General features: G+C 34.8%; 1 protein-coding gene across 1 annotated transcript; it reads left to right on the top strand.

Annotated features, from left to right (window-relative positions):
* Positions 1-6,667: 6,667 nt before the first annotated feature.
* Positions 6,668-7,039, top strand: LOC139492849 (uncharacterized). The gene has a single exon (XM_071280999.1). The coding sequence runs from the start codon at positions 6,668-6,670 to the stop codon at positions 7,037-7,039; it is 372 nt and encodes a 123-aa protein (XP_071137100.1).
* Positions 7,040-13,383: the final 6,344 nt, after the last annotated feature.

The following is a 13,383-nucleotide window of genomic DNA, read 5'->3' on the forward strand; positions in this document are numbered from 1 at the left end:
AATTTGAAATATTTGTGTTTGTCTCAGCTGGTAGTAATAGGCCATCTGTATTTTACATGTCTTATTCCCAAGCTTCAAATTGCTAGAGATTACATTCTAGGAGGAAACTTAACATTACTGTTATGTCCACTGTTCTCCTAGAATTGACATAGGGATAACTAACTGGTTCATGTCAGCGTCACAAAATTTCAGTTCCAGTTTTATCAGAAACTACTAGGAGTAGTCTCTTTATATTTGACATAAAGCTTTATCACAATATACAAAATATAGCACTTTTCTAGGTAAGAGGCACAATTCTATGAAATTCACAAAACTATTAAATCTTCCTCTTTTCTGGAAATAGATAACATGGATGTACACGGCTGCGCTGTTTGTACAATTTTTCTACATTTTCATACTATTTTAGAAAAAAAAATACCCCGATTTCATCTGAAGGAGACGTGCTTAGAATTTTTAGTACTTTTATGATAGTATTTTTGTCTAAATTGCAAGGGGTTGCATTCATGTTGAGTCTCTATCTCTTATATGTTAAACAGTTTTATGAATTATTATCAAATACAACATGTTTTAAAAATTTAAGACTGAACTCAAATGTGGCCACTTTGAATTTAGACAAAAAAGCGTCTAAAAATTAGACTATTATAAAATGCTAAAATTGTGAAGAACTCGTGATGATATTACCTGATGAGTGTGCATAGTATTGTAAATAAAACAGCCCATTTTAAGTTACTAAAGTAATTTGCTTTTGAATAAGTTAAGATTTCAAACATATGGTAAAAATGCTCAGTTTAAGGGCAAAAAATGCAAAAAAGCGGTTTTCCTGGGTTTACTCCTTTAGTATATTTTTATAATTTAAAGTAAGTTAAACTTGGTTTATTCAATTAATATAACCAGTAAACATTAGTTCAGTCATTATTTTTCTTATATTTTGACTATTACATACTTTTAAAAAGTTTCTAATGAAACAGATAAAAAAATCAAAAAATCGGCAAAATGGCCATCACGCCTATCTTTAATTATTATTTTCTCGTTTGAAGGTATCATTTGCCGAGCACCATTTTCTTGCATTTTGTAGATATATATATAAGCTTCATGAAATATTACATTTTATTGAAACTAAAACATGATCTTACAAGATTCAAGCCTTTAAAAATATACAAATTTTGCTGAATCGGCACTTTTTCAAAACCATGCAATTTCAACCTGTTAGTTGGGGTATTGAGAAATCACACAACTTTTTGAATTATCATAATTTCCTTTCATTTTAAGTTGTTAGTTAAGATATTTGTTATCATTAAGCTGTATTTTTTCTATAAAACAAAAAAAAATCAGGTCAAAATACCCTGAAATAGGCTTGAAATGGCCATTTGTCAGTACAGAAATAGACAATTATCGAATGTTCGACATACACAAATAATGGCTGAATATTTTTTCAAAATATTTTGCACAAATAGTTGTTACATATAAGGTATCTAAAATACAAAATATCAGTCTGATTGGAATATTTTGGATTTGGACCATTTTGCATGGTTTTATCACGGACTGGCTCTTAAAGAAGATCATGATCCTTGTTTTCGAGATGCTGGTCATTGGAAATTTGGCGGGAAATGATTCTCTCTAGATTTTTCACAAATTTAGCTTTACACCTTTTTTCTTTCAAAACTATGAAAATATAACAAGGATTTAATAAGATTTTCAAATATGGGTTTCAAAATATTGTAATAAATCTATAATATTACGAAAAGAAAAGAAGAGAAGAGGTTAACGTGCAATTGTTTTAATGGCACTTAATGGATAAAACTAGAGGATTCCGAATATCTGACAAAAAATTATAAGATCAGATGCACAGGCACTTGTCTCAGAAAAAAAATTTCCTATATACCTTAATATAAATATTAAGGTATATAGGAAAAAAAAATTCTGAGACAAGTGCCTGTGATCAGATGGATAAGAAAAATTCGGCACAAGTTAAAATATACAACACACGCTCTAAGGAGCTTTTGACCGAATATAAAAACATATACATAACATAAAAACAGTCTAATTTGACATATAAAACAATTTGTAATACAAATTTGAATCTCACATGATGCAATATAAGCATGCATGCAATAAAAAATAAGCAACAAGTACATTTAGGCAGCAACCATTTGATTTTCTGGGGGGCTATGGTTTTTTTTTCTGGACAAATTTTTTTTTTCGCCTGCAGCGAAAAACAATCTATTTTTTTCGCGACAAGTCGAAAACAATTTTTTTCTTTCAATTTTAGCATTACATATAGTGGCAGCTGAGGGTAAACAAACATTTTTTTTTTCTCAGAATCAAAAACAAATTATTTTTTTCTCCAAAAACTGGAAACAAACTTTATTTTCCAAAAAAAACAATAGCCCCCCCCCCCCCCCCCCAGAAAATCAAATGGTTGCTGCCTTAGAATGAAGTAATCATGCTAGTCCAAAGCAACGAAAGGCGACATAAATAATAAACAGTTCAAGAGTTATCCACAAGCAGAACAGCTACATTCCAAACCGTTCCGGGACTGAAGAAGACTTTTAAAAAGTGAAAATCTGTTTCACGGCGGTCCTGAAACGGTTTGGAATAAAATTCATAGGGGACTCGGCCTCCGGCCTCACCCCCTATGGATTTTACTAACCCTCTATGGATCCGTACGGGGTCAGTAGCGAACCATATAACTTATAGTAGGGGGTTAGTAAGTTTCATATCGGGTTCATGACGCGTTAATGGCGACGTCATCTATTAATGTTGTTGTGTTTCATTGTTTATTTTTCAACAAAACGCCGCAGAAATAGACCAGCGTCCGATAAATTCGTTATACGGTTAACTACTGACCCCTACGGATCCATAGAGGGTGAATAAAATTCATAGGGGACTCGGCCTCCGGCCTCACCCCCTATGGATTTTACTAACCCTCTATGGATCCGTATGGGGTCAGTAGCGAACCATATAACTTATAGGGGTGATCTCAGGTGCTCCGGAAGGGTAAGCAGATCCAGCTCCACATGTGGCACCTGTCTTAATGTAGCTTATCTGCTTATGTAATAACAAATCCGGTAAATAGTCACATTCGGAATGTCACATTCATGAAAGTGAATGTGATTGTAGTTACAACGTAAGGAACATATATATCCGATATCATTTGTTAAACGGTTATTCCATAACGGTCAACCAATTCGTGATGGCGTCCGTAAAATTTACGAAGGGAGGATTTCAACTTCACCATTTGGAATTCTTGGTTTAGTAGCTTCCTTGTGAGCAGCAACCCTCTATCAAGAAAATCATGATAGGAAATGCAAGCACGGGAATGTCGTTTCAAATCAATTGGGAGATATATACCCCGCATGCAGGTGCTGCTAGTGCTGCTGTATCATGGATATTGATAATGTCAGTTTCGGAGAATTTTTTGTTTGAATTAGAGTGATCCTTTACAAAGTAGGATTCATCCTTCCCTAAGACAAGATACTTGTATCTTCTTGGACTATATCATACTAACATAGGAAGGCAGAAACAAAAATGATAAAGATTCCAGATAATAACATCTTATCAAGAAAGAAGGAGGGGTTATTAACCATATTTGAAAAGCGCTATATATGTGTATAGGGAGTTTTACAAAGTAATATTATGTTAGACGTTTTGTGAACTTGCGGGTTTTGCACAAGCTAATTTTTTTTTTTTTTTGTAAGGAAATGACAAGATTTTACTATTGAGAATTTATATTTTAAATATTTTCAATTGTACGACGATATAAACATGCATGTGGAGGTCAGGAGTTCAGAGGATACAAACAATATTATTCTACGAAAGATTTACAAATTTCTTCTTCTACCCATTTTGCAATGTCACTGGTCTACCATTAAAAGTCGACAGTTTGTTCAACTGGCCTACAACATTGTTTTACAATTTTAATACGACCTGTATACAATGCACAGTTCCTCTGGAAATTATACAAGTGAACAGGAGTACCTGAGATCACCCCTAGTTTTTAGTGGGGTTCGTGTTGTTTATTCTTTAGTTTTCTATGTTGTGTCATGTGTACTATTGTCTGTCTGTTTGTCTTTTTTCATTTTTAGCCATGGCGTTGTCAGTTTATTTCAGATTTATGAGTTTGACTGTCCCTTTGGTATCTTTCGTCCCTCTCTTATACAAGTGAACAGTTTATAAATACATGTAAAGAAATGCAGCCTGGATCATCAACAGTTTGACTAAAATACGTGGCATGACCCATTTTCTGTAATTTGACGTTAACAAGACAAACCGTAAGGTAACACATAAATTGATTAAATCTCATATAAAAGCGTTTTTGAAGTTCTCATTTAAAATAGTGTAAAAGTCTCTAATTAAAAAGAAAGCAAATTGAATATGTTTTATATTCTTTTAAAAAAACTAAGTGTAAAACTGTATACAATGTGTGCATGGACATTTATTATAAGATAATCCGTTATCTTTTCAAAATCTTCAGAGATGTACTGATACTGAGTATTGAACTATTGTCTTCCAGTACTCTAATTTGCAGACCTCTTCCGCGTGATTTGACCTAAACTACCGTATAGCGGGTTGATTATTTTCGCGGGTGTAAAATTTCGCGATTTTCATTGAATAAAGTATACGACAATTTTTGGTGGTTATTATTTTGGCGGATTAAAAACTTTTATCAATGCCTATGCATATACACTTTTACTATTATGGCGGAATTTATTTTGGCGATACTGTTCTGTTCACAAACGACATAGTCTAGTATATATGTCTACATTTTGTTCATTACTTTCATAAACATTATAATCACCCCAAACTCATTTGATATAACTTAAATTGCAAATAGATATATGCGATCCATCAAGATTTGGTCTGATTAAATACTCCCAGACCCAGACTGAATATGGTCAATAATTTCAATGACACGTTTATTCAACAAATTTCATAACAGGCAATCGAAAATTAGTTGCATTGTGTCCTGCTTTTCATTTCTCTACGTTAACATTTTTTACAAGGTTCAGACTCAACATCTAAGTAATAACCTTCAGCCAATATGATCATGAGGTTTATATCACTTGTTATGCTTTCTCAAACTAGTAAATAGTTACAAATTTCACAAACTTCCAGGTTTCGGATTATTTTTAGATGAGGACATTCATTTACTATATCAGTACTTACAGTATCTTATGTAAATTGTGATTCTTAACTGTGAATAATCTCTTCATTGATACCAGGTATATTGTTTTGCGCATAAATCATAAATCATCAGTGACTCCGATTTCCTTCTCTGTTGTTTTATCTTCTCTCTACTGAGATCACCCCTAGTTTTTGGTGGGGTTCGTGTTGTTTATTCTTTAGTTTTTCATTTTTAGCCATGGCGTTGTCAGTTTGTTTTAGATTTATGAGTTTGACTGTCCCTTTGGTATCTTTCGTCCCTCTTTTAATGAACAGTATGATAGTGTATTTACGGACGAAGATATGAATACAATGCCATCTCTTGGGAACAGCAAAATCGACGACATAGAAATACTAAAAGTAACAGAAAATGGAGTAACCAAACTTCTCAAAAAGCTGGACACATCAAAAGCCATAGGCCCAGACATGATACCAACTAGAATCTTAAAAGAGGCAGCCGACCAAATATCACCATTTTTAACATACATATTTAACCAGACTTTGACATCTGGGACAGTACCATCAGACTGGAAGCTAGCAAACATCACAGCTATCTACAAGAAAGGTGATCGCACACAAGCAGTCAACTACAGGCCCGTCTCTCTGACCTCTATATGCTGTAAAACAATGGAACATATCATCTACCGCCATGTAATGAACCACTTGGAAAAACACAACATTTTAGTGGACTACCAACACGGTTTCAGACAACATCGCTCCTGTGAAACTCAACTGGTGAACACCATAGAATCAGTGGCACGATCTCTGGACATGAGAGAACAAATAGATATGCTTGTCTTGGATTTTTCCAAGGCATTTGACACTGTCCCACACCAGCGGCTATTGCAGAAAATGAGCTACTACGGTATCCGTGGAGATGTTTTTGGTTGGATAAGCGCATGGCTTACCAAACGAAATCAACGAATTTGTGTAGATGGTGAAATGAGTGATATGAAAGCAGTACGTTCCGGTGTACCCCAGGGGATGGTCCTTGGACACTTATGTTTCCTGCTGTACATCAACGACATAGGCGATTCTATGATCGCCATGTACCAGTCTACGACTGTTTGCTGACGACTCCCTTTTATACAGAAGCGTCCACAACTCGAATATATGCCAGCAACTACAACAAGACCTTACGCTACTGGTAGAATGGGCAAGACGCTGGCAGATGACATTCCATCCAGCAAAATGTTTCATCCTTAGGGTAACCAGAAAACGCAACCCTGTTGTTCACAACTACCATATGATGGGACATTACCTGGAAACTGTTCAGCACTACCCATACCTCGGCTTAGAACTATCAGAGGACATGAATTGAGACCACCATATAACAAAAGCAACATCAAAAGCCAACAGAACACTTGGATTTTTAAGAAGGAACTTAAATAAGTGCCCACAAGACATAAAAGAGAGCGCATACAAAACATTAGTCCGACCTCACCTAGAGTATGCATCTGCAGTGTTGGACCCATATAAAAAGTGCCATATTAGCCAAATCGAGATGGTACAACGAAGAGCTGCCCGATTTGTAACATCAACCTATTCTCGGGAACCAGGAACTGTAACCAACATCCTACAGACACTTGGCTGGTCAACACTAGCAACACGCAGACAAGGAGCCAGGCTCATACTCCTTTATAAGATCCTACATGGAGAAGCATCAGTCATTATTCCAGATTACATCAGGAGACCAACTGTAACAACCCGACAATACCACAGAGACAGGTTTTCCAGAGTCAGCACTTCAACGGATGCCTATAAATACAGTTTCATCCCAAGAACAGTTGTTGACTGGAACCAACTACCTGAATGTGCCATCCAAGCTCCCACAACAGTCGCCTTCCGGGTCTGTGTGTGGCAGTTCCTGGCGTAACTATTGATACCTGATTTTAACCCTGTACAGTTGTTGCAAACATCACATAATTTTATTTGTTTTTGTTCCTGTAAATACACAAAGTTTGTTATTTTTAACTTGGCGTGTACTGGTTGACACACGCGCACAGTATATTTGCGTTATGGAATTTCCGACTGCAGATTAACCACATAGAAGTAGAAGTAGAAGTAGAAGAGGTATTGTCAAACTCATGGATAGAAAAAAAACTGACAACGCTATGGCTAAAAAAGAAAACGACAAACCGACAAATAATAGTACACAAGACACAACATAGAAATCTAATCACTAAGCAACACGAACCCCACAAAAAAACTGGGGTTGATCACATGTGCTCTGGAAGGTTAAGAGGAGATAACTTTTAAGTACAGTTCACTTGATGTGAAACAAATATCCTAAAAGTGAGTATGGAAGACTAAATAACATATAGCTTTGGTATCTTTTCAATGTTTTGATCTGATTAAACAATCATACACTTACATTGTTAAAACCTCTTGTACAATATAATTCATCTATACAGTGATGTAGTATGATTGTCAATGAGACAACTAACCACCAGAGTTTCAAATGAAGTTGATGTAAGCAAATGAAGTGCAACTGCACGGACTTCAACAGCGAGAAAGACATTCTAATTTCTGTCTTAAACTATATCAGATTTAAAACAATGTGAACACTTTTATTATTAATTTTAATGGATGTATTCTACGATATACTTTTATAAGATAATTTAAATATGCTGACATTGTAGATTATAATTATAATGATATTATATGAAACTTTATCTTTTGGAACTCATATTCCTAAGAAAACATCCTTATGGATCAAAGCGTAGAAAAAAGCTAACGTCCGTAATTGGGAACGTTAATAGACAATAAGATGAATCTTCAGATATCAAATGAAATATCGATTGTTTTTTTTTTAAATGTTCGTTTGTACCATCAATATAATGCATGTTATATATTTATGCGCAACAGAATTTCAACATCAGTCTGCTGATTTGATTAAAAATTGTTAGTTCTGCTAACGATTTGAGATTGAAGATTGAAAAGTTAATAGCATACTTTGCATACTGAGACAGCAAGTGTTAAAAGGCCATTTGCAACATAGTCTGCAATGTCGAGTACAGATGCAGACGATTTTGGAGGGGAAAATGTAACCACAATTTCAATAACCCAGTCGCCAAAAGAAAGCAATCTAAGTGCAAGTGTCGTTGCATTTTTGGTCTTAGGCATGACCATTTTCGTTTTAAATGTATGCTGTCTTGTGGTATTATCGAAGGAAAAAAAACTGAAACAAAAGCGCTTTTACATGCTAACAATATTTTTGAGCGTGAGTGATGCTGTTACTGGTCTAGTGTTATCAGCCTCAAGTTTCCAAGCGATGTATTTCACATTGACCGGAAATGGATTACCGCCATATTGTTTTTTGAGTGGAATATTACTTTCTACAACTCTTCTGTTTTCTTTACTGCAGACTCTGTGGATTTGTTTGGAGCGTCTGCTAGCGACATTTCCAGCACATCACACTCTGTGTGAAAAAGTTGCTATCGTTCCTACAACAATACTTTTGTATCTTCTTTGTTCAGCGTTTGTTGTTCCTGTAAACGCAATTTTCGGAAACTTCTGGTCAAAATCATGTATCGCTGCTGTTATGTTTGGAAAGAACAGAATAACTGTTTTAAGTATTTTTCGACCGCTGTTGGTGATTGTAATAATTGCAATTTTGATTATCTACATAGTGGTTATTTTGCGGGTATATAAGGCATGGAAACAGGTTCATCCTAATGGAACGCATATTCCGAGACAACCTGGACAGGATCTGCACACTGTGAGAACACAACTTCAGTGCACATTAAGAACAAATTCATACGTAGATCACAACCACAATGACGACAATGATTCAATTGATGTATTACAGACCAATCCACAACAACGGCATAGAGTAGTAAACAAAGCGCAAAGAGTTTCACAGCTTACCGGAAGTACGCAATCAAGTGCACGCCGAGTATGGAAAACCTCTGTGACCCTAGGTTTAGTGGTGCTTGTCATGCTTGTTTCGGTGGTGCCAAAGGTATCTATTGGATTAGCTGTAGCAAACAGTCCAAACGATCCTAATCTGGCAATGGCTTTGGGTATTGCAGACTTATTTTTATTTATCAACCCCTTATTGGATCCACTCATATATGTGTTTAGAATACCATCATTTCGAAAAAGGCTTAAGTGCCGATGACTTAATTGTTGTCTAATTCATCAACAAGATTTTCAGTTAATCCAATATGATAAAGTCTTAAAAACTGACATCTTAAGATAACATTTTGACAGTAAATTACAGCACAAAGGTAAGAAGACAATAACATTCAAAACCAAGGAGTAAACAAAGACTCATAACACCAAAGACATTTAAATCAATAGTTACAAATAATAAATAAGAAACAACACGTCTTCCACTAAAAACCGGGAGTGAAATCAGGCGCTCCGGAAGGGTAAACATTTCATGCACCGTATACGGCACCCGTCGTGTTAATTCTTTGTTCAGTTCGGTAATGATGGAAGGTTATTATGACTTGGGAAGAATATCAGATATGATTTCTGACACACTTTTGTCATAATGGCCAATCAGCTCATGATGGCGACCGTAAACTTTCTTGAGTGATGACCTTAATTTTATTGATGCATAGCCCTGTCTTATCAACTTTTGAGAAAGCAGTATTCCTCGTTCATCAAAAACAACGTACTTTGAAATAGCTCTAGAGTAACGTATCAATTGAGACACGTATACTCCATATGCTGGTGCCGCTGGGATGTTGCTACACAGAAACGCAAATGGACTATAGGAAAATTAAAATCATCGCGTTTGTCATAAATTTTGGTATCTATTATTTAACCTACCATCAGTTGTCATTTCGAGAAAAAGGTCTAAATATGAAGCAGATTTATATGTGTCGGTAGTATCTATAATTTCAAGTTCACTTGGATATATTAAATGTAAGTGATCACTGAATCTATTATTATTAAGAGACAGTACATCATGAATATACCGAAAGATGAAATTAAAAGACTGGGCTAATTTCTTTTCTCCTTTCTGTACAAGCCCTTGGATAAATTCTGCTTCATAGGAATACAAAAACAAATCTGCAAGTAGAGGACCACAATTTGTACCCATTGGGATTCCAATTGTCTGTTGGAAGACCAAACCTCCAAATTCAACAAATATGTTGTCAATTCAAAAGTCCATCATCACAAGAATTATTTTAGAATGTCATCTTTGTCATGTTCTGATACACATTGATTTATTGTCAGTAACAGACAAACACAATTCTCTCAAACAAACAAAAACAAACACACATAAGCCAAGGCTTCGTGTTGAAGACTATACTTTGACCTATAGTGGTTTACTTTTACAAATTTTGACTCTGTTAGAGAGTTGTCTCATTGGCACTCATACCACATTTTCTTATATCTATATACATAAAGTTAGGTTAGATACGGAGTCAATCAGATATATATGTCACTTTATACTTATACATGTATGGCACTTCTCATATTTCCTCTTTGTTTACAATGGATCCAATGGTAAAGGTGTTCATTCGAAGTTGGTCCAAATTTGATAAGGTTACTATTAGAAATCCTTTCTATAAAAAAACTAAGGTTCCGATTCATTTCTGAAGTGATCTTTAATTCCTAATAAATTTTAGTAGTAATCAGTAACTCTCAAAATTTCATGGAAGAGTATAGTCTTGTATGACCCTTTTCTATGAAAATATTGATATCATAAAGATTTTCGTAATTCTGAATATTCCAAACTACATGCTGTAGGCATCTTGACAAAAATGAATCATAACATTATATATAACGCGAATACTTGGCACCGTCGTTCATTTCAGTAGTCAGCACTTCGGTGATGACATGAATATCAAACATGTTTTTTTTTTATAAAGGAGTAGGTCCGGTAAGGACCGATTTTGGCCTCAAATTGCAAGTTCGTCTTACTAAAGATTTTGACCACTTTTTTAACACTTAAGTGTATATTTCATTTGATTCAATTAGTTTATGTGAAAGATTTAACTAATTAGGCATTAAAAAACGATCCGATTCAAGCTCAAATATGAAAAATCTACCAAATATGCCGAAAAATGTCACTTTTCGGATGGTTTTTGTCAAAAATGAAAGTGGCCGCATCCGTGTTCATCCTCAACCTTTATATATGTTATGTATTATCATCAAATACAACTTACATTTCAATATCATGAATGAACACGAATGCGGCCACTTTCGTTTTACACGGAAACCGTCTAAAATTTAACTAAAATGCTAGAATTGTGAAGATTTCAGTAATTTAGCATGACTTAATGATGCTAGTACCCGATATATGTGCATTGTATTGTAAAAAAATAGCCCAAATTATTGTAGCAGAAGCATTCTACTGTCCAATAGATAACTAAAAGTTTACATTTTAACACTTTTGTAAAACTGCTTTATTTTGGGGCCAAAAAGGGGTCTTACTGGACCTACTCCTTTCCTGTATACAAAATTATGATTTTTTCGAAATACTAATGATTATTTTATCCCAAGCATAGATTACCTTAGCAGTATTAGTCATACATTTTTGGAATTTTGGGTCCTCAATGCTCTTCAAATTTGTACTTCTTTGGCTTCATATCTATTTTGATCTGAGCATCGCTGATAAGTCTTTTGTAGACGAAACGCGCGTCTGATGTAATTAAAAAAAACCTGGTATCTATGATGAGTTTATATTCTGTGAAAATATTATAATCATAATTGTAATACTGAATTTTCCAAACTTTGTTCCAGTCATCAAAGACAAAGATGGATCATACCATTAGCATATAACACGAAATTTTGTCACCGTGGTTCATTTCATACAATCTTTGTAATAGTTATACACGGAGGGAAAAGTGTGTCTGGATAAGAAACCCCGTCGACCGGAGGCCGGAGGGGTTTCTTATCCAGACACGCCTTATCCCGAGGTGTATAACTAACTTACACCCCATTCTAAACTCTGTATTGTTAACATTGATTATTATGTGGCAAAAAACCCCGATAGCATGTATTTTATTGACAATATGATATCAAACCATGATTTATAAGATTTTTCATATTACATGAAACCCCACAAGTAACCTTAATTTGATTATCTTCGTTCAAATTTTGACAATTAATATATTTTACCAATGTCAAGGTTGTTTTGCATATTCCTATTAAATCCATTGGTTAATACGGATCAGTAGGTCAAGGTTGGCCGTATCGTTTATTCATATTAGTAACAAAAAATACGTCATGCTCATTGTATGCAGTTGTTTATATGGAAGGGTATGAGGCGGACGACATTTTTTGGCAAGCGTTGGATTTGGTTGAAGAGACCAAAGATAAAGGCAATATTATAATCCAAAGTAATTACCTGTATCAGTTTAATAAAGGTAATCCTTACTTTATTTTTTATCTTTCGGTGTTATAGAAATAAGCCCCCTTTTTCTCGAGAATAAATAAACATTCATATTCGGACCTCCAAAGGGATAAGTGTGTCTGCAATAGAAACCAGACTACCAGACACGCTCAGCATACAAAGATACAGATTTAATATTTCGTAACTCTCTTTTTTTGGGGCAGGGGCTTATCCAGCTGGGGTCCCAACTGAACAGAAAGGGGGTAGGGTTTCAATCAGTCATGTACATTGATCTTTTAAATCGGATCCAACCCGCAGAACCCCTAGCCCGGATCAGCCACTGGATAACGAGGGATGGAGATTTGGGATCCCCCCTTTAAAAAAGAAGATCAATGCTTAATTTAGAATTAAGACATATGAATGGGATAAAAAATATAACTTTCAGCAAAGGAGTCATTAAGCTTAATCTTTTTTTTCGCTATTGGAATTTCCTATTTCTATTGTTACGAATTACAATGGACTTTATTTACGGGATGCAGAAGCAGGGGTTTCCAGAAACCCCGCTCGTCACAGCCTGTGGTCAAAATCCATTGTTATTCGTAACAATAGATCTATTGAATTTACACTTGTTTCAAAAAAAGAAACTATGAAGTATAACAACAAAACTGGAGTGTAATCATTATTCTTCAACGTCGAATCAATACCATGATAATGAAATAACTGAAGACCAGATGTGATTTTATTTGTTTAAAGTTACATTTGTTATGTGTGTTGACATTTTTGTCATTTTACCTTTAAACAACTATATTGTACTTTATTCAGATATCAAAAGATGCACATGTAGGCGAAGCTACTATAATTCACTTTAATACCTTTACTGTTAATCTGTCAAGTAAATTACCTTATTTGTATATGAATAATTG

The sequence above is a fragment of the Mytilus edulis genome, chromosome 10 (assembly GCF_963676685.1).
Source record: "Mytilus edulis chromosome 10, xbMytEdul2.2, whole genome shotgun sequence".
Taxonomy (NCBI): Eukaryota; Metazoa; Mollusca; class Bivalvia; order Mytilida; family Mytilidae; genus Mytilus; species Mytilus edulis.